The sequence below is a fragment of the Callospermophilus lateralis genome, chromosome 13 (assembly GCF_048772815.1).
Source record: "Callospermophilus lateralis isolate mCalLat2 chromosome 13, mCalLat2.hap1, whole genome shotgun sequence".
NCBI classification, from domain to species: Eukaryota; Metazoa; Chordata; class Mammalia; order Rodentia; family Sciuridae; genus Callospermophilus; species Callospermophilus lateralis.
Window position 1 is genome coordinate 109,208,976 of NC_135317.1, and position 27,990 is coordinate 109,236,965.

The following is a 27,990-nucleotide window of genomic DNA, read 5'->3' on the forward strand; positions in this document are numbered from 1 at the left end:
AGCTGCAGGGGCAAAGAGAAACGCCCCCCAGGGCAACAAGGACGACGGCCCACCCACAGCAGGTTCAGCCATCGCAGGTTGTACCCATCTGACCCTTCCACAGCAAGTCTAGGTGGTCATCGCAGGACACACCCATCAAACCCACCCACAGCAGGTCCAGCTGGACCATCGCAGGACACACCCAACTAACCCATCCACAGCAGGTCCAGCTGGATCATCGCAGGACACACCCATCAAACCCACCCACAGCAGGTCCAGCTATGGCAGGACGCACCCATCTAACCCATCCACAGCAGGTCCAGCTGGACCATCGCAGGACACACCCATCAAACCCACCCACAGCAGGTCCAGCTATGGCAGGACGCACCCATCTAACCCATCCACAGCAGGTCCAGCTGGACCATCGCAGGACACACCCATCAAACCCACCCACAGCAGGTCCAGCTATGGCAGGACGCACCCATCTAACCCATCCACAGCAGGTCCAGCTGGGCCATCTCAAGACACACCTATCTAACCCATCCACAGCAGGTCCAGCTGGGCCATCTCAAGACACACCTATCTAACCCATCCACAGCAGGTCCAGCTATGGCAGGACGCACCCATCTAACCCATCCACAGCAGGTCCAGCTGGGCCATCTCAAGACACACCTATCTAACCTATCCACAGCAGGTCCAGCTATGGCAGGACGCACCCATCTAACCCATCCACAGCAGGTCCAGCTATGGCAGGACGCACCCAACTAACCTATCCACAGCAGGTCCAGCTGGGCCATTGCAGGACACACCCAACTAACCCATCCACAGCAGGTCCAGCTGGGCCATCTCAGGATGCACCCATCTAACCCATGCACAGCAGGTCCAGCTATAGCAGGACACACCTATCTAACCCATCCACAGCAGGTCCAGCTATGGCAGGACGCACCCAACTAACCTATCCACAGCAGGTCCAGCTGGGCCATCGCAGGACACACCCAACTAACCCATCCACAGCAGGTCCAGCTGGGCCATCTCAGGATGCACCCATCTAACCCATCCACAGCAGCTCCAGCTGGGCCATCTCAGGATGCACCCATCTAACCCATGCACAGCAGGTCCAGCTGGGCCATCTCAGGACACACCTATCTAACCCATCCACAGCAGGTCCAGCTGGGCCATCTCAGGACGCACCCATCTAACCCATGCACAGCAGGTCCAGCTATAGCAGGACACACCTATCTAACCCATCCACAGCAGCTCCAGCTGGGCCATCTCAGGATGCACCCATCTAACCCATGCACAGCAGGTCCAGCTATAGCAGGACACACCTATCTAACCCATCCACAGCAGGTCCAGCTGGGCCATCGCAGGACACACCCATCTAACCCATTCATAGAAGGTCCAGCTATGGCAGGACACAGCTATCTAACCCACCCACAGCAGGTCCATCTGGGCCATCTCAGGATGCACCCATCTAACCCATCCACAGCAGGTCCAGCTGGGCCATCGCAGGATGCACCCATCTAACCCATCAGCAGCAGGTCCAGCTGGGCCATCTCAGGATGCACCCATCTAACCCATCCACAGCAGCTCCAGCTGGGCCATCTCAGGATGCACCCATCTAACCCATCCACAGCAGCTCCAGCTGGGCCATCTCAGGATGCACCTATTTAACCCATCAGCAGCAGGTCCAGCTGGGCCATCTCAGGACGCACCCATCTAACCTATCAGCAGCAGGTCCAGCCATCGCGGGACACAGCTATCTAACCCACCCACAGCAGGTCCAGCTGGGTCTTCACAGGATGCACCCATCTAACCACTCTGCCCAGGGCCCAGTTGAGGAGCGGGACAACCCATGATCCCTCTTTTCAGATACCTATGCAGACCCCAGTCTAGGCATAGGAGAACCACCATAGGGCTGAGTCCACAGGGCGCTGGGTAGCACATCTGGGAGGAGCTAGGATGCCCCTCCAGGAGGCAGACCCACCAGGTGAGCGGGAGCACGTGCTCGGCAGCCTCGGGCTGGGCCGAGGCTCTACGGCCTGAGCTTCAACCATCAGGAGTAGGAAGGGCCAGTTTCCAGGACGATGGAGGAGGAGGAGAGACCCCCTCAGCCCTGGGCACTTCAGAGACTCAGGTGGAGGAGAGAAGAGAAAAGCCCCTGGCCAGGTCCTGGCAGGTTTCAACAGCCAACCCCGAGCAGCCGCAGGTCCATCTGCTCTCGCAGAGGTCTGTGGTGTGGGTGTTGCTGGTCTGGTGTCTGCTCCCCGCCCCGTGACATTTCTGCAGGTATGTTTGAAAATGTCCTGATTATTTCCATGAGCCTGAATTGAGATCTGCATGTAAAGTGCGCAGTGCATACAAGGAAGTCAATGAGGTTAGCTATTAATATGACTGTTGAGTGACACTTCGGCCTGTTAATTTTCCATTCTTACTGTTTTTTGACTGTTCTTTAAGTTGTTGTTTTAAAGGACGTCCTGCCTTCATCAGGACTCTCCCTGCCATTCTAGTCTCTGCAGGATGCTCTGCAGCTGATGCTGTTTTGTAACTGCCCATCCTGCTTATTTAGATTGCACTAAGAGGACTTAGCACTGTGCACGTTATTGCTTTTAGCCTGCATTTTGTCACTGCACATGCCATTGTGACACTGTGCTGCCATCTTGTCTTTCCATTGCTCTGTAATTGATGATTCTTTATTTCTACTTGTTTTTCTTAGTATCTTCTTCTTTTAAAGTTTTAATTCTCATCATTCATTTTTTCTACTTACGGTTTCTGACTTGGTTCGTAGGATAATGTCTCTGTCCTCCATCACATTTTAATTTTAACTGATTAGAAATGACAAGTGTTACATGTGGCACAGAGAATGGACAGCTGTGACAAAAGCCCTGGCTAGGCAGAGTGGCTCCTCCTTGTCCTCTCAGTGGACCAGGGGGGGCCACCACTTACTAACTGTTCACTCTAAACTCTTACTTAGTGTGTATAATCTCTCAAATTCACGGGCAAACTATTCCTCTTTCTTCCATTTCACTGCCCCCTGATTAGAAGAGACCCACCTCTAATGATTGCTGGGCAAGTCTTGCCTTCTCTTCTGGTGAACCAGAACCATCCAGAGAGGGCTTGCTCTGAAGTCCAGTCCTGCACTCACGGGTCACTGGTGGAGGTGACTAGCCAGCTGCAACCTGCCGCAGTCTGGCTGGGCACAAATCATGAGCCACTCAAGCAGGAACAAACTTTATTTCTGAACTCCACCAGTACACTCCCCCGGGAACTCTCCCGCACACCACCCACGCGGCTCCTCTAGAAACACGCCAGACCAACTGGAACTCCCTCCTCCAGAAATCCCTCCTCCCGTACTTCCCCAACCAATGGGAACTCTCCAGGAATCCTCATGAGAACTCCAAAGTAGCAGGCGGAGGCGGACAGCAGGGGTCTAATATACAACTGAATACACAGCTTAACATAACCATTGTCATCTCAATGGCTTGCTGGCCATCACCTCTCAACCACTGGGTCTGGCAAAAATGCCGTGGGTCATTCCGACTAGGCTACGGCTCTCAGCATCAACTCTCTGGAGGTGCAGAGCACAGTGCCTGGCAGGTGGTTTACAATTCTCCAAACCTGATTTTGGTCAAAGAGCCAAACAACCTCTCAGGCCTCCTGGGTGGCCCCAGTGCAATCCCAGCAGAACACCACAGCGAGCTCCTGCGGCTCTGGTCCACGTCGCCGGCTCCAAGATCCTCGTTCCCAGGCACACAGTAGGCCCCCACTCTGCAGTGGTAGCTCCTTCACCCCCTGGAGACCAGGGGCGCAAGGTCCATCTGAGGAAGGGAACGACCACAGGCGCAGGAGTTGCTGGTCTTGGTAACCGTCTCGCCTTTCCCAGGCTCAGGCTGTCATCTGTAAAGTGGGGTGAGCGTTGATGAAGACAGGCCTAGGCTCAGCTGGGATATCGGTGGGTGGGTCATGCCCCGGAACTCAAGGCACACAGTTGATGGTGCTCTCCGTTGCTCTCCTCTGAGAAGGCACAGAGCGCCCAGGACTTCCTCTGGACTCTCCAGATGCCCTGGGCCTGAGGCTTCCTGTCCAGCTCTGTCCTGTGGTGTTCTTAGAGCAAGCCTTGGCCAGGGTGGCTTCCGTGTGCCTGTGAGAGGTCACCTCCCAGGGAGGCGCGAGCACGCTGCAGGCAGGTGTGGGCCCCGGGAGTCTGCGAGGGTTTGGGAAGGCAGGGGAGCGTGAATGGGGCTTAAGCCAAAGGACACCAGAGAAGCATGGGGACAAGTGACACCAGACCCAAGCGTAGAGGCCCGGTACCTCACAGGGAAGCGCTGGAACTCAACTTCCAACAGCCTGAGTCCCTACTGCTACGTAGTTCAAAGGGCATGGGAAAGAGGGCTGCCCCTTTAAAGTAAGCCCAGCGGGTCGCAGCCTGTGCTCATAAGTGGTCTTCTCACCCCGCCTGGAGATGGCCAGACTGTGCTGCGGGTGACCCTGCTGCGGGTGACCCTACCTGCGTGGATGCAAGGAAGTGCCTGCCGAGCAGTGAGCAAAACATGGTGACTACATTCCAAAACTCCAACAATGTGCACACTTGGGGGCAAGGTCGCACATTTAATTGTGGAAAATTTTGCCTCAGAAGGAAAAGAACCCTAAATGAACCTTAAACTCTAGTTGATGATATATGCCAGTAGCATTTATGTGAGGGAGAACGTAGTGTGGTCTGCAATTTACTTTGAAATGTAAAACAAAACAAGAAAAAAGCCAGCAATCCACGATGGATTGATGGACAGAGGCTGGAAGGGGCAGTGTGGAGGAGAAGCCGGAGAGTGTCTCACCGCAAGGTTCTTTTGATGTTTCATGTGCTTACAAAACTTCAAAATGGAATTTTGGAAATTAAAAAAGGATAGAATTCTTAATACAAAGAAAACAATGTTAATTCCTTCTCTTAGGTAAGCCCTAAGCAACACTGAAATGAACCATTATCAGTACAGAAAATCCTGCTGACCAGCATGGTTCTGGAAGGACAGAATAGTTTCTGCTAGAGTAGTTATTAGCAAAATCTAGAAAAGAATGGTGTTATCAATCGTGTGTAAGTGATCCACATGTTATTGAAAGGGATATGGTACATATGGAAATATAGCTCTATATGTGCACACACACACACACACACACACACACACACCCGTCAATACCTCTGCTAATGACTATTCCATATCCCTTTCAGATCCCACGATGGATGTGCTGATTACACTGGGTGGGGTAGTTCTCTTCTGGAGAAGCGGGTAGCTGAGCCCTCTCAGTGTCTGTGATGATGGCGTGGAAGAGCCCTGTTCTGTTCATGTTTGCCTTTTTGGTGTGGGATATTAGAAGGTTTTCAATAAACACTTTTGTATTCATTCATTTGCCCGTTCTGTCAAACGGGATTATATTACAGACCTGAATTTAATACTGATGTGCAAATGTACTTCCCCAAACTCAAATACAGCCAGTGATTAGGTAGAGATTTCTAAAAGTCACCCCTTTACCAGTGGCAGTGGGCCTTTGTAGGACGTCTGATGCGCTCTCTGAGAACAGCTTGTGGAAGAGGGTGGCACTCCCTTCAGAGGGCAGGGCTGGGCCTGCGGGGACGCCCCGGGAGGCGCTGAGTGCTTCCCAGGGGGCCTCTGCTCCTGTGTTGTGCAGGGCTGGCGGCGTCCCAGGGCTGTGACTCTCGAGGAGCAGCACTCAGACGCATGCCCTCTCAAGGGTGCCCTTTCTCCAAGGAGCAGAAGGCGGGACTGAGAGTCCTGGCGCAGCGCTGGGGTCCCCGCCAGCAGGGCGCATGGGCTCTGGGCAGGCCCCTGGCCAGCAGCCTCGTTTTCCCCATGATGGCTTGGAAGTACCCCCTCTTGCATTTTATTCAGAGTGGAAAACAATCATTGTTCATGAATAGAATATGACAGCAGAAGAGGCCTAAAACAGATCCCAGCTCAGGTGTCCGTCACCACCCAGGCCAAGTGGGACACTCGGGATGAACTGGGCGATGTGTGGACACATGGCCAGGCGTGAGAGCAACAGAAGCCACCGTGGGAGACCCTAGAGGTCAGGGGCCTCCAGGAAGGAGGCTGGCTGTGCCTCCTCTAGCCCAGCACGTCTGTCTGGCTGGGGAGTGTTCCTCAGCGGTTACTGTTTGGCTCAGAATTCCGCTTTTCTGCTACATAATTTGACTTCAAGTTTCCTCCTGGACCACAGAGTTGGTGGGCTCCCCCTCCTAATCTTCCAAGCACAGGAAAGTGTCCAGTGAGACCAACAGGGAGAACTGTCCCCAACAACAGCAGGGACTTCATCGTCTCAGGTCTTGAGTTCCATAATTGGAGGTGGACGGAACAGGAGCTGGCCTCGCTTCAGGTCAGAAGCCTGTGCTCACTGAAGGCCTCCGTGAGTCCAGTGTCCTGGCTGTGTTTGTCTTCTGTAGCTTTAAGGGCTTCAGGTGCGTGGTGGAAGGACAGGCAGCTTAGGGCCAGCTGAGAGGAGCCCTAGTGCTGCACCCAAGGCTGGAGCTTGCGTAGGTAGCCGCTAAGGACCACTGATGATTTCTGAGCACGGACAGACAGGGAGACGAGGAGACAGCAGCCAGGGTGACTAGGAACTCGTGGCAACATCTGGTTGATGAACCATCCCGAGCACCAGAAGGTGTGAGGAGACGGGGAGACGGCGACGTTGGGCACCGTGGGAGCACGTCATCCAGGGCTGGGAGGGGTCTCCCTCCAGGACCCTCTTTCAGGCACGCGCTGCGCTGTCACGCAAGCACTCTAGCACCAGGGGGGTGACGCTGCCCCAGCCCCTTAGGAAGGGTCTGTGGGCCTCAGACTCCACACCAGGAAGAGGTGGTGGCCCCGAGTCTTGCTCCTGCTGCGAACCTGCCTCCACAGGCATGCGGTCGGCGAGTGAGGCAGGTGCCACGTGGGCTGCTCGGCATCACGGGTGCCCAGGGAGCTCTGCCGCACCCTGCTGCTTGCTCCCTTGTTTCCCACGGCAGCCCCAGGTCTCCTGGCACCACCGGCCCCATGTGCTGGGCGAGGCCAGATGCCGGGTGTGCATGGAGTTAGTACCCAGTGCCTCCCAAGTCTCCCGCAAGGGCCTTTGACTCTGCACCTGGTCAGCCTGTGTGCTGGCTGAAGGAAAAGGTCTGCACCTCTCAGGACTTACAAAGACACTCCTTGGAGAAGACATGGTGCCGCAGAAACCTAGCCAGGGCAGCAGGTAAAGGCTGCCCAGAAAGTGTCCTCCACCCAATGAGGCACAGCCAGGAAATCCCACCACTGCTGAGGGCTGAGGGCTATTTATTTTTAACTTTTTAATATTTTATTTTTATTTCTTGGCTCAAACCTTTCATTCCTGTCCTTGTCTCTTCATGCCCCCCGTCCCTCTCTCTGTGTGGCCCTACTCTGTGCATGCACGTCTCACCTCCGATGCCACCATCTAAACATGCACTCACTGTAGCAGGCTCAGTCTCCTACAGGAGGTACAAGTTGAGACTGACTCTCCAGGAGCTTTTCAGACCAGGACCAGCCTTTGATTCACTTACTTGTATAGTAAAGACCCAGAAATAAAATAACCATAATTCATGGGAAAAAATTAATGCAAAAGAGAGTCTTTCAAGTGGCATTTTCAAGCCAGTTTTTGTGGCCAGCTTGTGTAATCGGATATGATCATCTGCATACGTGTGGCTACAGGGTTTCAGAAATGACTCCCAGCCCCTGGATGACGTCAGAAGGTCAAGGGTGGGTGGAGCCTGAGAGCTGCTGGGCAGGAGGAAAGACGCAGCCCAGACCCCCAGCCAGACCCCCAGCCGTTTCCTGCCTCCGTGGGCATTGGCCGCCCATTTCCCACTGTGCTGTGGCTTGCATCTGCCCTCCTTCCTCTTCCACGGAAGCACAGAGCTTGGCTCTCTGTGAAGTCTGTCTTACCATCCAGGAGACACACAGAGGCATGTGTGCTGAAAGCCACACGTGCACGCTGTGACCTCAGCCTAGAATCCACTTCAAGGACACACCTCCCCAGTGTGGCATCTCCAGGGCTGCTAAGCAGGCTCCTCAGCACCTAGCCGTCAAGCAGTGAAGACACCAGAATTGCCAGCTCAGTGCAAGGGGGAAGGAGCCCTGTCCTCAGAACGTGGCGTATGTCCAACACCTCCCTGCTCCCCAAGATGGACAGACACCGTAGACTCAGAAAGGAGTCTGTCTGAGGAAGTGGACTGTCCGGACTTCCTGACTGGGAGTGGCCTGAAGAGCCACCAGGACGGCCCCAGTCTGGGGACGGCCCCTTCCTCAGTGTCCTCACCAAGCCTTTACCCAGTGACACCCCAGTTCTCAAGGATGGGGACTCTCGATCTCAGGTAGCCAATGCCGTTTGGAGAACTCTGACATGAGCTGATGTGAAACCCGCTACTCTGAAGCGGTTCTCCGGGATGCCATGCTACTCCTTGAGATCTGCCCCCATCTCGGGTGGCAGCAGGGTCAACCCTTAGGTACCAGCCACATCTGATGAGAGTCGTGGTTTCTCCCACGAGCTCAGCCCATGGAAGGTGACATTCTGGGGCTCCTCAGACGGGCTGCAGCCGCATCTGACTTGACGGATGCGGACTCAGAGGGGCCAGGCCGCCCTCGCTGCCGACATCACTCCTCAGTCCAGGCTCTCAGTCTTGCTAACAAGCCGCGCCCACCGCCCCTCATTTGCTGTAACCAGAGCGACAGAAACAAGCAGCGTGCAGGGTCCCACCCGGTAAGCCCCGCGTCACCCAGGAGCTCTGGGCCGGCGGTCCTGTGGCAGCCCGTGGCCTCCAGGAGCCCACTCATCGCCCTACCTGGGAGCGGACTCCTCTCCAGGCAGCCCTTGTCCTGGCCTGCTGTCACCACTGCTGAGACAGTGGACGGCTGATCTGGGAAATCAAGTTGGATTGCTGTCCCAGCCCTGCACTGGGCTCCCCTGGTCTGTCTGATCGATTTCACTCTGAGCGACACAGCTTGTCGCTATGAATTTTCATACTAGTCAGCAGCCGCCAGTGCACCCAGGACCAAGGAGAAGGCGCTCCGTGTCCTCCGTCCCTCAGACACACCCAGGCTCGGCACTGGGCTGCTTTGATTGTCGACTGGCAGATTGGGAAGGGTTCTTGTTTTGGCCACAAAACGGGACACAGGGGATCTGGCTGCTGGTTTTCTTCCCTGTCCCCGCCCCAGCTCCCGGTGACATTTCCTACCACAGCTTTGCGGGATGTCACCTGTTTAGCAGCTCCTCTCGGCTGGATGCATGTGGCCGCAGGTGTCATGCAAACACTGATTGTGTCTGACAGCCCCGTGCCAGCTGCCTGCATGACGTGCGCCAACCGCCACGCTCTGTGGGTACAATGCTGCCCACGGCGCAGCCGACGCAGCACAAGAACGAGGCGACCGCAGAGCTCAGGCGAGTCCTACTAAGTGGCATCCTGGGCCCTGTGGCCTTGAAGTAATTGGTAGTGATAGAATGGAAACAAAGGGTGGGGGGACCTTGTTTTCTTACACTGATGCCCTGCGGACTGTACATCTGACTGGCTGCGAGTCCGTCACTGTATCCTCCTGTCTGGCTGATAACATGGCGAAGGGTATCCACCTAGACAGAGGAACAACAGAGGAAGTTAGTCAGAGACACGGGCAGCGCGTCGTCCTCTCTCAGGTCGCCAAGGAGCGCGGTGGCTCCGGGCGTGCTCTTGGTGAGTCTGTGAGGAGGAGGCGGCAGTTCTCTGAAGGCCAGATCCTTGACCAGGCTGCGGTCAGTGAGCAAGACAGCAAGACGGTGAGAGGAGTGGGGCCCGAGACCGACCCTGGGTGCTGTGCGGGCTGGCAGGGGCGGCCGAGGAGGGTGGTGCTCTGCCTCCCTGCGCTCCGCTGTGAGCACGCTCTTCGGCACTCTGACTGGGCAGCCAGCTTAGAGAGCAGCCCGCCCATGACCCCGTGGTGGTGAGGACACCCAGGAGGGCCCACGTCGGACCGAGGACCTCCCACCAGTCTCCACTCTCTGTCCTGAGCAAGGGGCCAGCTTGCTGGCCAGCTGGTCTGTTCCAGGCACAGGGCCTGCTCCACACCGGGACGGGAACCTGGGTCGCCTGGCTCAGAACTGCCCATCCGACCTGGGCATCTGCCCATCCCGACCTGGGCATCTGCCTCCGCCCTCTGGCAGGCTTCCTGCCACAACCAGAGGGCTTCCTGAGAGCTGCGAAGGCGACCAGCTTCCTAGGAGCTCTGAGGACCTACACAGGACGTGGTGCTGGCCTCCTGACATGGACCTGTCTTCAGGAATGCAAGCCCACTGACCTCGGGGTGCTGAGGAAGGATTGGTGCGTTTAAAGCTTACAGTGGAAACGCGAGAGGCTAACGTCTTCGCCTACTCATCAATGACCGCCCCATGTTGGAGAATACTGACCAACAGATGAGAGGGAGACTGGAAATGGAGACACTGCCTCCTTTGCCTTTGGTGAATAAAGAGCACACTGTCCTTCTGTCTCACCTGCTGTGGTCACTTGTCCCTGTCCCTACGCTCCCTTCCTGGCCTCCCCGAGTGACTGGTCACCACAGTCCAACGCATCCACCAAGTGTGGGCGAGATTCCCACCACGGTGGTTGTCTTCGGACTGCTGGGGTCACGTGGGGCTGCTGGGCTCTCCCCGCTCCTCTCCTCCCTCTCTGCAGACGCAGGGAGCCAGCATGACTGGGCTCTGGGACTCTAGCGCATTCACCTGGTGGCACAGTGGCTGGTCCCTACCTGTGATTGCACGTTGGCTCCAACCTGGGCCCCTTGGTAAGAATCCCCATTGAGTGACTGCACGCTCATGAACAAATCTCCAGAGTTTGACATGTTAAAAGAACTGGAAGAACCTGGAAAGGAAAGAGTGAGCACCTGAATGACAGACAGGAAAAGGCCCCCGCACTGACGGCCAGGAGCGAGAGCGGCATGCAAAGCCCCCAAATACCACCAAACAGAAGTGCGTCCAGAGCCCGGTTAGTAGCAGGAGAAAGAGCAGGTCCCAGGGGCACACGGTCGGTGTTAGGGAAGCACACCTCGCTCAGGGCTCAGCAGCGCTGCCGCCTCCAGCCACCTCCAGCAGGGAGAGGAGACCCGTCCTCTTACCCGGCCTCCATCGTCCTCAGGCGGCCCAGGTGGAGAACCCACATGGCAGGCAGCACCAGGGAGGACGGGCCACGGGGCAGTCACACTGTGGCCCTGGGTGGGTCTGTTGTTATTCCTGACCTCTAGGAGGAAGGCCAAGCTCCTCGCGGGGTGGCCAGCACCCCCAGAGGATCATGAGCTCAGGGGCCTGTGGGGACGGTCTACCTTCCCCACAACCTGCCAGAGCTGAGGAGGGCAAGATGGTGACAGGCCAGGAAGTCAAGCATGCACAAAGTCAGAGGCGCTGCAGGTGACGACATCGATGATCATAGAGTGGCTTGAGAAAGCGCAGCGGCCAGGTTTCCACCTCCCAGAGACGGAGGCTCCTCCAAGAGGTGGCCTTTAGGTCCATCCTGGACTCCCTGGACCCCGCTGGCTCCAGAGTGGCAAACCTAGCCCAACCTCAGCTCAACGCAAGGGCTTGCAGAAGCTGAATATTATCCCAAAGTCGCTGTGCAGCTCAGCACGTTAGGAAAGAAAGCTCAGCGTGCAAGGTTTGGTTAAGACACACGTTAGCCTGAAGAGAGAGACCCCAGGGACCCAGGTCAGCCACGCTCCACTGCCTTGCTACCCCAGGGCTCGGGCCCTGTGCTCTGGTCCTCCTCCTCTAGGACAGCCACCCCCAGTGAGGACCGGTGCCTCACGGCGTGTGCCTCAGCTCTGCAGGCACTCCCTCCTCTCCCAGGATGGCCCTGGGCTCTGCTGCGGAGCCACACTGCCCGCAGGAGGGGGACAGCCGAGCAGGCGGCTTCTCCCTGCAGAAGGACCACTAAGCTCTCTGCTCTGAACTGTGCCACTAGGCCATCTGCTTGACCCCCACCGCACCATGACACTTCAAAAGCAAGAGCCACTTAGGGGAACCAGAGGGCTTACAAACTGTTCTGCCTGCAAGGAACTAGCTGTCTACTACTAGACGGATCCTCCCCCTAGGTATCGGCAGCTCCTGCTTTCCCAAGGAAGAGGAAATGCTTTCTTCAGGGCTAGGGTGCGTCAGGCATCAACCCCAGAACTGTGGCCTCTCCACAGCTCTGCACCAGTCCCACCTCCTCTGGCAGGTCTGTTAGCTCACCTAAAAGGAATTAGAAAGTTGGGGCTTAGTAAAACAGGCCTAAGGTCCGACCAGGTGTGGCTCATATGTGTAACTTTCTTCCATTAATATGAGCAAACCTTTGCAAGTACCCTCCCCAGCCTAAGAGGAAGCACCATGCAGTATGGGTGCCACTCTTGTGTTAAGTCATACAACACCTAGGACTCTAGTTACATCCCCCTGAAGTCTGTCTGTAACCTCAGAGGTGGAGCTTGCACTCTAGAAGCCATTGCAGTAATTGTCACTATACACGCTCACACTTGGAACCAAGAACCCAGGTCAGAACTGCGACCACTCCACCAGGCTGCTCACTCCCCAGCCAGGAGGCTGCTGACGTGACGCCCTGCCTCGGCCCTGAGGGTGCCCGGGCACTTGTCTCCCGGGAACCAGCACACAGGCCGTATGCCTGGCTGGTGGTTTATTGGACATCAGAACAACTCTGAGAGATGGGAGCCCCCAAAGGGCTGCACTGTGCCAAGTGACAGGGCATCCATGGGCCTTGATCAATCGTCACAGATGATCTAAAAAATATATGTGCATAGATAAATGGTAAATATGCCTGGCTGCCTAACGTGCACAGAGGTAAATATGCGCATATAAATGCCTCCATGTACGAGTGCGTCTGTGTCAGAGCGTAATTGCAGAGACGGCCCGGTGCTCTCTGCTGTGCTGGTTCAGCACTTCAGTGTCTCTGAACGCCATGTACAACACCATCATGGCTCCCGGCTCTTGGATAAGCACCTAGGGCAGCAGCTGCATTGAAGGAGGAGGCTGTACGGCTAATACCTCAGCCAGGCAGAAGTCCACCTGTAAACCTAGGAGTGAGGGCAAGTGCTTGGTGCCCAGCACTGGGGTCGGAAGGAGCTTGTCACATAGTGGATCACCCCTGAGAAGCACACGGTCCCAGTGAGAGCGTGGGCTCTTGTGGAGAGGCTGTGGGGATCTCATGGGGCTGATGCTGGATGTCGGGTTTGCTGAGATCCTTTGGGAGCCTTACCTGCAGGAGGCTGTGGGGTGATCAGCAATTAATACGAGCACATGGTAAGATGTGCTTGTCAGGTAGAACTTTCTGGATTTGTGTAGGAATGCAGGCAAGTGGCTCACTTAAACTGCCACACAGATATTTGGACATGTACAGAGAGATATATCAGCCCTCAACTACAAGGAGGACAGACAGTGGGTGGCCCAGGACCCTAACACATTTGCTGGGGCACACGCATGATCTGAAGTCATTAATATCCATTTCCTAAAGCAATTTCCCCAAGGTTGCATTTCTTCCCTAAAAACCCTTTAGGAGACTTGAGTTTGTTCAAGAAATAATGAGGGCAACAACAAAGTAAAAAACTTGTCGACTTCATGATTCAAACACACAAAAAGGAATAATAGTGACCAGAGCCCAACAGCTAGGTCAGTGCCCTGGACCCGGCACTGCTGACATTCGGCGTGTGCTCTGCGGGACGGGGGGCGTCCTCCCATCTCTGCACACGGAAGCCCGGAAGGCGCTCCCTGCACAGCGCTGACAACACGGGTCCCCTGGGTGCACATGTGCTCCCTGTGGAGAAGCAATGACCCAGAAGGAAACTGGGCTGCCTTCCTCTAAAGAAACTCAAAAGAGCTTCGAGATACCAGCTCAGCATCTCTCCCTGATGTCAGTGAAGCGGCTGTGTGGGACACGGCCTCAGCGCTGCCGTGGCGAGTCCAGGGTCGGTGGACGGGTGGTGTCTGCACCCCACCCTCCTCCCTCCGTGTCGGCTTGACTCTGTCTCCCTCTTGCCCCCCAGGCAGGGCTCTAGATGTCTGAGGAGGTCTCGTCGAGCCTTCATGGTCTCATCGACAACAGGAAAGGCAGAACACAGCACTCTAGGTCTCTGCAGAAGAGGGGAGGACCAGGGTCACAGCGGCTCCAACAGGTGCCCATCTGGGCCTTCCTGCTGTGTGGACTCTACAGCACACGGACCACCTAGACCTTGCTGACCACACCCAGGTCCTCTCCTCAGTGACGTGGAGAAGTTTGAAGAGAAGGTGGCAAACAGGGACATGTAGAGGCCCCGAGCGCTGCTCCCCACGCAGCCCTGGGGCCGGGAGGACTCTACCTGCAGGAGGCGTGAGTACCCTGGTGATGCTTAAAGGCCTGCTCCTGCGTGCCTAGGCTGCAGAGCGCGACCTTCATGCCATCCTGGTGTCTCATCACAGCCAAGCCTTCTCTTCACACCATCTCTCCTTTACAATGCCCGAGAAGCAAGTGCCTGGCTGATGGACACCTGCCCACCACTTGGAGCGTGGCTCATATCTTTCTGGGCAGGGGTTGGGTTGTGTTAAGAGCAGAAGGAAACGCCCACTGACCGCTTTTCCTGAGAAGGCATTTATCTCTCCACCCGCCTGCTACTGCACATAGAGAGGGGGGTTTCCTCAGTCTCTGCTTTAGAATGAGCCCTGTGAGGGGCTCCCCTGCACACTAGAACCAACAACCTAGGCACGACTGGAAGGCTTAGCTCCAATTTTCCACAGTGACTGACTCTGTGCTCAGAACAGTCACATGAACTTTAAGCCACCAGAAAAATTCCTTTGAAAGCTGTAATCACAGACTGACACTCCGTGAGAGGCCACATGATTCTTAAACACAGAGTAGGGCGTTAAAATGCTTACTTTTCTCTTTTCTAAGGGCTTCAGGAAAGAACAAATAGTTAAGGATTTAGTAATGAAGGGAGTCCACAGGGCCCTTCCAGGACTAGTCATAAATCATGCTGAGCCATCTGCGATGCAGATCTATCAGGGCCGGGAAGACTCGTTCTGATGTCTGCTTTGCATTGTGATAACCTTTGCGAGAGTGCTGAGTGCATTTTTGCTAATGTGGACAGAATTGCCTTCTTCCAAAGAGTCCAGTGAAAATGTCTGTCCAGCAGTGCAGCTCGACCTGTGTGGCTGGGTCTGAAATGCGTGACAGCTGACCAGACAGGGAAGAAGAAAACTCTCCAGCCTGGAGCATGCTCCTCGCAGTGGCCCAGGCTGCAGGGCTGGACCAAGGCTCACCACAGCCTTCTGCAAAGCCCAGCACTCCTCGGCTCCTGGACACAGATCCTTCTAAACAGAAGGTGGTGGTGTGGTGGCACAGCCACTGGCCTGGGAAGCCTAATGGTGACAAAATAGCGTATCTAGATGCTCACAGGAGGCATTACTGTGTGGAGACCTATGTGTCTCCAACAGGCAGGAAGGGGACCCATCGTAGTGGACAAACAAGGTCTGGGTCAAAGACACCACTTCCTCTAAGTGTTAGATGGGAGGTTTTACACCACATCATGGTGATGTGTATTTAAATGTGTTATTCACCCTCGTTCTATTGTCATCAGCTTATTGGAAGTGACTCACAGCCAATCCATGCATTGTGTTCACTATGGGGAAGGGCAGAACCTGATACCAAACATCTAACAAGGGACCGAGTCTGTTCCTCCCTCACACCCAGACACCAGCATGCTTCCAGAGTACACAGCCACAGGGTCGTGTTTTATGTACTACTGACTTTTTGCACTGTGGAAATTCAGTAACTCATGGCTCGAAGCACACTCAGAAATACCTAAGCTCAGGAATTGGCAACACTATGCACAGTCACCAAAATTAAGTGCACAGTATGTGACACTGAAACTTGGAAACTGGAATAGGAATAATTTGAATTAGCAACTGGTGATTTTCTTTGCAGTTTGCATAAAGAAAACCAACAAAATAAAACAATAAAGGATAATAGCTATAAACATTGTATAGAAATAACTGTAACCTGACTTGCAGATCAGAGTGTGCCACAGAGTGAGCATCCTGCAGAGCGGCACGCCAGCCAGGGCCCAGGCGCTACATGGGGGACAGCAAGACAGACAAGGCTGAACCCTGAAAAGACCTGAGGATGGAACCCCAAGGGACCGTGGTGAAGCCTCAAGTCTATCTTATTTGTTGGAATCTCTGGACTTAAAGGTCTCCAAGACCAGTCAGCGCATCTGTCTCCAGCACACACGTCAATGCAAACCTCAGCCGGACTCAACTGCACACACTCCCTGCTCCTTCCATGTGAAGGTAACTCCCCAAAGTGGTATCGACAACAACAAGAGCAGTTAGATCCACAAGTCAGCCCATCCTAAACCAAGAACCTAAGAGTTCTTTCATTAAAACACCCCCTATCTGTGGGGAAGGGGAAGGAGCTGGGGTCAGGGGACAGAGAGGGAGGAAGGGCAGTGGGCAGGTGGACAGGGCCAGAGCCTGATATGTGCATGTTGGGGATGTCTCATTGGAACCCATCAGTCTGCACAGTGCGTGGGATCGAAAGCTTATTTTAAAAGGACATTTTAGGAACCGTTAGGTATATCTGAACCAGCCTCCGATTCTACATTAACAGCATGTCAGCGTGGGATTGGGGTCCTGGTGATGTGCTCTTGGTTTAGTAAGAAAGCATCTTGTTCGCAGGTGATCCTGCTGGTGCTTTAGAGGTCTCGGGCCACGGTGTCTGCCACGTGATGCCCGCAGGTCATGATACGTCTCACAGAGGAAGATTTAAGGATGAGCCCGAGAGCTGTCAATCATGAAATATAGCCAAACACATATACAGATTCAACTTTTCTGTAGAATTTGAATGTTTTTAAAATAGAATGCTAGGGAGAATGTTATTTTAATGAAGCAAAGAGGAATAAAATTCTACCACAACCCCTGAAGAAAGAAATGAGTGAATCAACTATTAGGCCCACTTCATGGTGCGCTTTTAATTTCAACAGCAATAACAGCTAATGTTTGTGGAGTCCTTCATTTGTGCAAAATGCTTCTCACAGTCTCACTTAATTTTCAAAGTCACACCTTGATATAGAATAAGTTCGAGATTTCCCAGTGTGGTCTTGGGAGGGGATGATGGCTGGAAGGGAGGGTGGAGCTGTCTAGGATATGATTTTTCCACCTATGCTGTTCGAAAATTTTACCAATGAACTTTAGGGACTATTAAATTCTTCATTTAAACAAGAAAAAGAAAAGAAACAGAAATAAAACAAAAACAGAAACAAAATCAAAACCCAACATAGAAAATGAGTGTAAAATGGAGACTGAGCCCCCGAATCAAAGGAAGCACTAACCAGCGGAGTTGGGGGTGGAGGGCGAGTTAGCTTGGCTTCCATGGGCTGACACGTTGGTGGCAGTGACCGCCGTTTTGGCAGCATAAATATTGGCTTCCTCTTGAAATTTACCTATGTTCTTCTTGTACCGGATTCTCTTATTTCCAAACCAGTTTGATACCTAGAGCATTTAAGAGAAGTCACAAAGTTAACGTTTCACCCTTCAGAAGCTCTGAGAAGGAAGGAGGGGCGGACTGACACACAGGCGAGGGGTCTTAGGCTGCACATCAGGTCGGGGATCTGAGTAAGGGCTCAAAAGGAGCAGCCTCACAAAGATCCCCTTGTTAAGGCAACAGGAATTTCGCAAAACCATTGATGGAAGTTGTTCTACAGGGAATCTGCTCATTTAAGCTAGGACTCTTTTAGCTTAGGGTAAGCATATTAAATTTGTTTACCTCCCAATTTAGGACACTAAAATCAATGCATCAGGAGGAATGCCTATTTCTTATCAATGCCAAAGCTGACTTCGCACAATCAAAACACAGAGACCTTTAAATAACCATATAAGTCTCTATCAACATACGGGTGTTTCCATGCACAGGTTGGTTTCAATGGCTTGGAAGTTGAATAGCTCTAATGTGGACTTAGATTCTTACCTGTCATGTGCTGCCCCTGAGGATCCCCATAACCCAACCCAGCACATTTCACTGGGGGTTTCCTGCAAAGCTTGGTGGTGGCCACACAAGAGAAATGGAAGCCCACAGCTGATTCCTTTGAATTCCAGGCTTTAATGGCAGATGCCAATGAACACCACAAACCCAACTCACTTTCGTTTGTTAGTCTGCCCCTCAGTGTTCTCCCTGCAGTGTTCCTGGCCTGGCTGGGGGCCTCTGCCCACTTGCACTTTCAGGCTCAAATGGAGACTCAGCGCAGCTCAAGTTCACCCCAACCCCTGCAGGGAAGGTAAGCGCCAAGCCCCACGTTTCAGATGAGATCTTGAACTAAAATGTGGTGGTCTTGTGTAATCAGAAAACAAACCACAATTTGGTGAGGGGAGGTGAATCGGTCACACATGGAGCACAGCTTACATGTGATTTATATTCAGCCCCTGAACAATGCAGATAAAGAAAATCTGTGCAAAGTCGTCTTTCCTTTTTAAATGCATCCACAAAGGTGAAACATCGTGTAAGGTGGCCCCGGGAGGCCTGCACAGTTCAACCTAGAGCAGAAACTCCACGTCTCTGCTGCAGGGATCAAACTGCACCACTGTGATACCAGCAGAGAGGGAAAGGGTTCCACAGCAAAGCACTTGTTTCCTTGTGGATGCAGGAAAAGAGTCACACTGGAGGAGGGGAGGGGCATCATCCTCGCAGGGCCACTGCCGTCCAATGCCACCTTGAAATTCGGTTTTTCTTGATGTCACTTTTGCCACTTACATGAATCAATCAGGGTCATTTTTTTTTTTTTAATTACATATAAATAGGACAGGGAGGAAGCACAAAGGGAGGAAACTGGAAGAAAGGAAAAGATGAAGCCGTTCAGGGGGACTTTCCAGGAAGCAGGAAGGCCCGAGGTCCAAGTCACCAGCTGTGTGCGAGAACAGGAGGAAGAGGGGGCAGGGACGTGCCACGGGAGTGACGCCCTCGTGACGGAGAAGGACAGGACCGGCAGGGACGTGGGTGTCACTGCGACCCGGAAGGTCGGATGTCAAAGCTGCATTCATGTCCCACAGCCACGGATGGAGGCCTAGTGGGTGAGGGCCAGGGCTGCACAGGTGGCCAGGGCTGCCCAGGTAACCCGGCAGGACGGAGGCAAGTACAGATTTCCTGGGAGAGTTGGATTTGAATCGTGAACGGGCCGAGTTGGAAGACCCTGGGGGCAGAGCAATAGCCAAGGAGGCAGATGAGGTGTAGCCTGGTGTCCTGGGAGAGAAGTCCCTTCCGGACCCTTGAGCAGAGGCACGTTTGTGCTGAGCGTGCAGAGAGAGCCTTCACAGCCAAGTGCTCAGGAGAGCTGCGGAAACAGTCCCTCCGGGGCTGGGGATTGAGGTTTCTCCCAGCCCTGGGCAGTGCCGATGTGGCTCTATGTCCGTGCATGGAAAGCTGGGTGAGGGGAGGCTGGCTGGGCTCCAGGGAGCGAGGTCCTGGGTGCACTTCAGGTGGACTTGGGTCTGTGAGCATGCTTTTGCTTTGGGTCATGGGAGGAATCAATAGCTCTTAGCAGATTGCCAAAGAACCAGTGTCAAAAAGAGGTTAAGGGCCACTGGGTAGGGCTTGTAGAGCTTCCAGTGAAAGAGAGAACAAACAGTTCCTGAGCAGGTAGGGAGCGGGCCCTCCAAGAAGAGCCAGTGACCAGGAGGGAGGAGGACCCAGTAGAACGGCAGGGAGGAGGCCAGGGCGGGAGACTCTGGAGGAGGGTGCTAGCCAGAAACGACAGAGGAGGCAGTGAGTCCCCTTGGCTTGGGGACTGGGGGCCAGTTCGACACGCCACGTGATCCAACCAACCCTAACTGACAGAGGGTTCAGCTAAGACCCCAGAGGGAAGAGTGAACCCCGAGAGTCCCCCAGTCGACGGTGCTGGAAATGGGCTCTTGCCTCGTGGTCTTTTGTGAAGCGCGCACCATGGTGCCTCCCAGCAGGGCTGTTGGCACATGCAGACAGCTGTGCTGCTGTGGGAGGGACAGGTGTGACGAGGAAGGAACAGCAGGCCGGCCCCGGGGTGGCGAGGAGAGAGAAGGGCAGTGGAGCACGAGACATCTCCATGAGCACTGCACTGCACCGAGTCTCCACCAGGAAGGCCCGTCGGGGGGACGGGCCAGGTCTCTGCAGATCTCCCACAGACCAGCTTGGAACAATCCCTTTCACTGTGAGAGAGGCTTGAAATTCTGCACCCCAGACCTGGAGTCACGCGCAGGGCCGTTCAATCCTTCTGTAGGAGAAGAGGCCACGACTGAACTTCTCTGATTTTCCAATGAAGGTGCTTCATCCTGGAAGCCCTCACTCAGCCACCTGCAGCCATCAGCAGGAAAGCGCTTGTGCTTTGCAAACCAGGGTCTAGATCTGGACCAGAAGGCTGCAGCCCTAGGAAAGCACCAGGCCACGTGAGTGTGCTCCCCACTCCAGCTTTCCCAGACAACCTTTGGCGGTGTAACAGCACCTGGGGCCACCTGTCCTCTGCCTCAGCTGACAGACGGTCTGAGGGCTCTCACCCACAGCAGCACCTAGGGCTTGTGGGGCCTCGGCAGTCCTACCCTTCCAAGCCCCTCTCATGGGGCTCTGGTCTGACGGTGCCTGTGTGCTCAGCTGCACACGCACAGGCTGGCGGGCCCAGCCCCTGTGGGGAGCAGTGGAAGCCGGGGATTTGGGCCAAGGAGCACCCACTCTCGGCAAAAAGTGACACGTGAAGCATCTGCCCCAGTGGCCTTCCCTGCTCTCTCCCATCCTGCTCCTGATGGAAATACATTTCCTTCTCTTGTGATAGAATCCCGAGGAAGCTTCTCTGGGAGATTTCAGAGCTATCGCGCTGGTTGTCGTGAGATTGGAGTTGGTTGATATTTGAGGTTCAGACTGAAGGAAGAGATTGGGTGGATCCTCCGAGGAAGGAAAAGGAAACACATAGTGTGTGTCCTGTGTCCGCATCGTCTCTGTATCCAGATCTAGGTCCACTGCGTCTCCCACCTTGCTACCTCACAGTGACATTGAGGACTCCAGGCCTAACAGGGTGACATGAGGTGCCTTCCCAAGTCTGCAGGCACCTGCCAGGTGGGCAGAGGCACTTGTGACCTGTGCAACCACCCAGCATGGAGGTGACGAGATAGAGGCCTTCAGTCCACAGTGTGGGCTCGCACAGTGGGGAAGACACTGCGGTCCTTTGCATCGAATGGCTACTTGATGACCAGCGTCATTCCTGGGTTGGTGGAGGAGGCGTGTTGAAGACCCCAGCAGGTCACAGGGGAGACCCAGAGCTTCAGGTGTGGGGAACCTCCCTCTGCAGTGTAGACCCCAGCAGGTCAGAGGGGAGACCCAGAGCTCCAGGTGTGGGGACCTCCCTCTGCAGTGTAGACCCCAGCAGGTCACAGGGGAGACCCAGAGCTCCAGGTGTGGGGACTTCCCTCTGCAGTGTAGACCCCAGCAGGTCAGAGGGGAGACCCAGAGCTCCAGGTGTGGGAACCTCCCTCTGCAGTGTAGACCCTAGCAGGTCACAGGGGAGACCCAGAGCTCCAGGTATGAGGACCTCCCTCTGCAGTGTAGACCCCAGCAGGTCAGAGGGGAGACCCAGAGCTCCAGGTGTGGGGACCTCCCTCTGCAGTGTAGACCCCAGCAGGTCAGAGGAGAGACCCAGAGCTCCCAGGTGTGGGGAACCTCCCTCTGCAGTGTAGACCCCAGCAGGTCAGAGGGGAGACCCAGAGCTCCAGGTGTGGGGACCTCCCTCTGCAGTGTAGACCCCAGCAGGTCAGAGGGGAGACCCAGAGCTCCAGGTGTGGGGACCTCCCTCTGCAGTGTAGACCCCAGCAGGTCAGAGGGGAGACCCAGAGCTCCAGGTGTGGGGACCTCCCTCTGCAGTGTAGACCCCAGCAGGTCAGAGGAGAGACCCAGAGCTCCAGGTGTGGGGAACCTCCCTCTGCAGTGTAGACCCCAGCAGGTCACAGGGGAGACCCAGAGCTCCAGGTGTGGGGAACCTCCCTCTGCAGTGTAGACCCCAGCAGGTCAGAGGGGAGACCCAGAGCTCCAGGTGTGGGGACCTCCCTCTGCAGTGTAGACCCCAGCAGGTCAGAGGGGAGACCCAGAGCTCCCAGGTATGAGGACCTCCCTCTGCAGTGTAGACCCCAGCAGGTCAGAGGGGAGACCCAGAGCTCCAGGTGTGGGGACCTCCCTCTGCAGTGTAGACCCCAGCAGGTCAGAGGGGAGACCCAGAGCTCCAGGTGTGGGGAACCTCCCTCTGCAGTGTAGACCCCAGCAGGTCACAGGGGAGACCCAGAGCTCCCAGGTATGAGGACCTCCCTCTGCAGTGTAGACCCCAGCAGGTCACAGGGGAGACCCAGAGCTCCCAGGTGTGGGGAACCTCCCTCTGCAGCAGGAGTGCTCCGTGGGGAGGGCCTTGGTGCTCTTTCCACTCTGCACTCCTCCTCCTCACCTGGCCTCACGGGGCTCAAACACCCAGCGAGGCAGACCCGCCGCGCGGCCCGTGGGCTTCTCACCTGCGAGACCGTGATGCCACACTTCTTGGCTAACTCCTCTTTTGCTTCCTCACTGGGGTAAGGGTTGCTGAGGTGGGAGTAGAAGTACTCGTTCAGGATCTCCGTGGCTTGCTTGTTGAAATTCCGTCTCTTCCGCCTTTGTAAAGAGAAAGGAAAGGTGACAACAATAAAACCTTTACCCCATATAAGCACGAGAAGAGAGAGAATAGGACCGACTTCTGGGGAAAGGCACATTTTTGAGCAAAAGGAGAATTAGACTGGCCGGGACTGGATGCCAGAACCCCTGGAAGTGTGCAGCCCTTCACCAGGTCTAAAGGAAGGGATGCAGACACATTTGCACAGAGCTGCGAGGAGCAGGAAGTCTCAGAGGTGGGGCCCTCTTGGAGTGGAACCCCAGGCTGGTGATTCGGGTTGCCTCTCTGGGCCTTCGGTTCACTGACAACGGTGAAGAGAGCCGTCCTGAGCCCCCAGGTGAGCGCAGGGGAAAATGCAGCCAGATGAATGCCCAGCAGAGTGCCCAGCAGGCTGAAGCTGGCCCTGGGTGGCCCCAGGTCTCTCTGCATGGCTGGCTATCATCCCTGGAATTCTCTTTTCTCAGCTAGTGAGGCGGACCGGCTCCTCCTAGGCACAGATGAAGAACTGCTTGCAAGGCTCTCGGTTGGCCTGCCGTGGGCCCCGGGTTCATTCAGGTCTGTCTGCCTGTGGAACAAACGCAGCCTCTTCCTTCTAGCAAACTGCCTCCTAACGATTATGCAGACCCTGCAGCCACAGTTAAAGATAAGTTATCGCTTTCTGTCCACTCTATCCCCGTGCAAATGCATGCAGCATTTTAAAAGGCACCTGGGGAAGAGGGCAGGGAACAGACTGAATCTCCCCTGACTGCTCGGCTTCCCTCAAAAGGAGAGAAGTGGCCCTTCTGAGCAAGAACAGCTGTTAAGTGGTAAAACAAAGCCCACTAAACCTTTCTCATACACAGGTTGCCAAAAGGAAGGGGCCACTTCTGAATGAAAGCATTTTTCTGCCTTTTCACAAAAAGTGCTAATTGAAGTAATTTGAAGTGAGATCCCTGTACTCCCACCCAGCCAAGGCTTGCAGCTGGCTGGGAGCTGCTCAGGGAGGCTGCGCTCCTGCAAACCTGCGTGGCCTCCTTGACGTGGTGGGCCCTTCATCTTCAAATTAGCTCTATTAGCACTTTAGTCTTTCTGGCTTTTATCAGAAGCTTTTCCTTATGGAAAAGATTTCCGGAACCTCCTGGTTATGTCCGGATACAGAATTTCCCAATTTAGCCAACAGAAAGCACTGATGGCCTTGGTAGACAGGAAATTCAGCTAATATTGTGTTTCCAGGGTCCCACTTGGATTAATTAACACAATAAAGTGCCTGATTTTACCGGATGAACACCATCTGTCCACAGGTATTAACCACATCTGTCCAGATTATGCCAAGCCCAAGTCACTCTCCCAAATCATGCTGAGTTTCCGGGTCACCCAGCATCAGAAATTGGACAGATTGGATTAAAAAGCCCAAGTAAGAAGAGAGAGGCATGTGATAAAAGCTCCCGCAGGCCGGACTCTGAGGAAGGCAGCCGCGGGGCTCCGGCTCCAGCTTGTCCTGAGACACCCCCCGGCTGCTGCTCTGCTGAAGGCAGGGGTCCTAGGCCCGGCCGAAGTCCCCTGCCTGGGAGAGCCTCGGGCCTCCCCTCCCTGTCTGCAGGAGCATGATGGGACTCTTCCAGCTGCGCCCCAGGAAGCCTCTGGAAGGGCGGTGCTGTGGGTGGAGTGGACAGCTGGAGAGGTGCCGTCTCACCAGAGCGCCCAGCCCGCGGACGCGCTCACCACCTGTGTGGAAGCTGTCTCCGCCAAGGTCCTTGAGGGACCCAGGATCAGGACATCTCAGAGTTTCGGGAGACAGTGAGAACAACCCTTTCTGAAGGTAAGAGGGTGGCACCTGTTTCCTTGTGGTGGCTGGAGGCCTGACCAGCACAGTCAGTGAACACCCATGACCTCAAACCCATTGGATGCTCTCAGAGTTGAGTATCTTGGTTTTTAACTTCAGAAACATGGATGCTGAATAATGTTGCTGGACCACACAGTGTTCCAGGGACGGGAACCTTTCGATTCACAGGGCCCTGGTAGACATTTTTCATAAGACTGGCGGTGGTGAGACTCAGGGGGTCACAGACCACAAGTGTACCTCAGGCAGCCATCACCATGTCCACTGCATGTCCAGGCAGCTCCCAACAGTTTCCAGAACTAATTCCACCTTCCACCAAGCCGGCTCCGTTGTCCTACACCCACGTTACTGGGTGGCCCCTCCGACTCCACTTCCGTGGTTGCTAATTCATTCATTCACTCAACTCTTTCAGTCCCAGCTGGTGCCAATCCTGGGTGTGACTAAGCTCTGCTGCTTCCTGGGCCTCATGAACGGCTGTCCCCAAAGCCAGTCCTGCCAGTTCTGTCCTTTCGCATCTGTCCCTTTTGCTCCAGCCCTGGGGGCATTGCTATCTTGGTGGCGGGCTGTCCAGCAGTGCTTTTTCCATGTCTGTGCTGTCCAATGCAGTGACCATCAGCCTCGAGTCTGCTTTGCAGCTGAAACACGGCTGGTGCAGCTGAGGACTAGTTTTTAGAATGTTGCTATTATCTGATATTTTAATTAACTCACACTTGTAGTCGTGTAACAGACAGACAGTGCAGCTGCAGACAGACGGCTTCAGAGGCAGCGCCAAGCAGCACTCTGGAGAGAGCACTCTGCAGGCCACGGAGAGCACAGAGGTCTGTGGTAGCCGACTGGCATCCCTGTGCAGGGAGGCAGGAAGGGCTCAGGTAAGAACACTCCCCTGAACATCTGCACAGATGCAAAGGTGCTTCAGACTTGCATCTGCCCTAGCGGGCACCCCGGCCTCAACAGCGGCTCCCCCAGAGCCTCGGCCAGTTCCGCGGTCTTCAGGAGAATCCCTGGAGGAAGCTTCCTGAGCCAGGATCCATTCAGGCTGCTAATGACTGAAGGCACGATGAGGTGGCAGGGGCCCGTGGAAAGCACGCGGCCCGTCATTCCTGCAGCAGAGGGCGGTGCGCAGACCGTGATCTGGACTCTCTGCTGTTTGCTTTTCATAGTATCCTATTTGTTCCCTCTTACAGAATTGGCCCATTGATACAGAAATAAAGCTGAGTTGTTGGGAAGATAAGTCACTCATCCAGGCTCACGAGGGTCTTCAGGTTGTGGCAGAAATCCCAATTCCGTGCAATCACAGAACTCTCGAAGTGTCCCCGTGCCCCCATCCTCACCAGCACTGAGGGTTTCGCAGGTCAGGAGGCAGATTTGGGGCCCGCGACTCTGTCCTGTCCCTCAGGCCTCACCCCCCTCTGCAGAACTTTGCAGCCTGAGCACAGCCTTCTGTGTGACCAGCGGCCTTGGAGGCTCTCAGGCACCTTGCTTCTTCTGTGCACCTCTCTCTGTAAGTGCCACAGGTTACCTACGCCTCCCCACAGGCAGCGCATTCCAGGGTAGGAACCACATCTCAGAAGAGCTTGCTGCTGTGTCTGATGCAGAGCAAGTGCCGGGGGTGGGGGAGGGGGTGGGGCTTGCTGTGGTTGAACTATGTCACTCTACCTGCCACATCCCATCCTTCTTGAGTGTGGTTTGTCCCAAGAGGTCATGGGCTCCGTGACAGCAGGGCCCACGTTCACATGTGTTTTTATCCTCTTTGTCATTCCAGTGGTTGACACCGGCTCCCACCAGTGATGAGCCCAATCAGGTACAGGAGTAAGTCAGACAGTCCGACAGACCTCACTGCTCCTTCCTCTCCTGCGTCCTCTCCTTAGCTCACTCCCTTCAAGAGCAGTGGTGAGCGTCTGTGTCAGTGTCGCTATCTCCCACAAAAAGTTACAGAAAGATCGTTCCCACTTTTGCTGAAAAACCTTAGGGGGTTAGTAAGTTCTGCTCATTCTCTTTAAGGAAAGCGTTGCTTTTCCTGTCTTGAGCCATGCCTGGTTGTAGGGCACGTGCTGTCCACAGCATGAGAGGAAGATGCTGAATGTGGAGGGAGTGCAGGGGTGCTACTTCCCAGGCCAGCTCTACTGGCAGTCTGGTCAACATGGGCAAGAGAGAAAGGATGTAGCCATGCAGGACAGGCCCAGCCCAGGCCCCGCTGAGAAGCACAGTGACAGGAGCCCAGGTCCTGACCCTGGCGTGCTGGTCCTCCCTGGAGAGAGCTGGGATGGGAGCACAATGGGATATGGCCCTTGGACCAGGTGACCAGTCAGCTGAGGTGGAGTAAATGAGAAGGGAGAGTGGGTTAAGCCTTAATGTGGAGTTCCTCCTGCCAGCCGTCAGGAGGGCCACTGTGACCTGCATATGGAGGTGAGGCGTCTGGGAACGCAGCTCCGGGCTCCTCCACCGCAAGGATCTGCCAACAGCTAGAAGAGCACAGGAGGGGCCCTGAGCAGCAGACGGGCCTCGGCCTGAGCAGACCACACCTCCCCCTCATCCTGCAGGACCAGAGTAGAGGACCCTGCAGAGCCCGGCCCAGACCCACCAGCAGAAACTGGTTGTTGTAAGCGGTTAAATCTGTGCTAATCTGCTGCACAGCATTAGAAAGCTAAGACAAGGCGTGTCCCAAACAAAGTATCAGCAGCGGCCTCCACCTACCCACTGGTCAGGACACTAATCCTGTTATGAAGGCAAGCCCTCTTTGTGTTTTATTTGTCTTCCATGAAATCTTTTTTGGATGAGGCCCTGCCCATCAGACCCCTGTGGAGTAGCAGGTCCCCGGCAGAGAGTGCTGCACGTGGCTCTAAGTAAGGTCTGCTTCCTCTCCCTCCCTATCATGGTGAGTGGTCCTGGAGGACGGGCTGTTGACCTCCCCGTCAGCAATTCGGGGCAAATATTTACTTCTGGGCTGGGAAAGGCATTTGCCCAACGTGGCTGACATGTGGGCGATGCTCTTTCCAATAATGAGCACATCCACAGTGTAAGATGATCCCAACAGGACAATGGGTCAGTGTCTCAGTTTCCAATCTTGGCTCAGACACAATGATTCAAAGGTCACAGCCCAAGAGAGAAAGAGACCCTGTCTTAAAGCAACTGTCCTCCTGGTGCTGAGGGACAATCCAGGCAGGGGCTGTGGAGGTGACTGTGCACAAGTCAGCCTTGCCTGGCGTCTCCTGGAGTCTGACCTTCAGCTGGGCACAGGGGAATCACTGCAGGAAGAAACCCAGGGAGACAATGCATCTGCTCCGTCCTTTTCTCCCATCTCTTTCTTGAAAAGAACCCAGTCTGGGCCCAACTTTTCTTTTTTCAATCTCTGCCAACATAAATGCCAACTCCGCATTTTAACTAGGGAGTTACCATGGGGATGTGAGCGGCACAGGCAGCGAGTCAGCTATGGCACAGGAAGGGCCCAGACAGGCCGCCATCCCCGCCCTGCACACAGACGCAGCCAGGCTGGCGCGGGCCGTGGGCCGAGGGGGACGC

General features: G+C 55.0%; 1 protein-coding gene across 2 annotated transcripts in view; it reads right to left on the bottom strand.

Annotated features, from left to right (window-relative positions):
- The window catches only part of Pbx1 (PBX homeobox 1), a 258,094-nt gene that overhangs the window by 19,523 nt on the left and 210,581 nt on the right, over positions 1-27,990 (bottom strand). Inside the window, exons 5-8 of one of the 2 annotated variants that reach the window (XM_076831632.2) lie at positions 22,519-22,654; positions 17,343-17,502; positions 10,752-10,864; positions 9,514-9,603 (exon numbers count right to left, since the gene is read on the bottom strand). In XM_076831632.2, coding sequence (XP_076687747.2) covers positions 9,514-9,603; positions 10,752-10,864; positions 17,343-17,502; positions 22,519-22,654 — 499 coding nt within the window. The remainder of the gene's footprint in view (positions 1-9,513; positions 9,604-10,751; positions 10,865-17,342; positions 17,503-22,518; positions 22,655-27,990) is intronic. The other variant, XM_077105078.1, reaches the window with a different exon arrangement.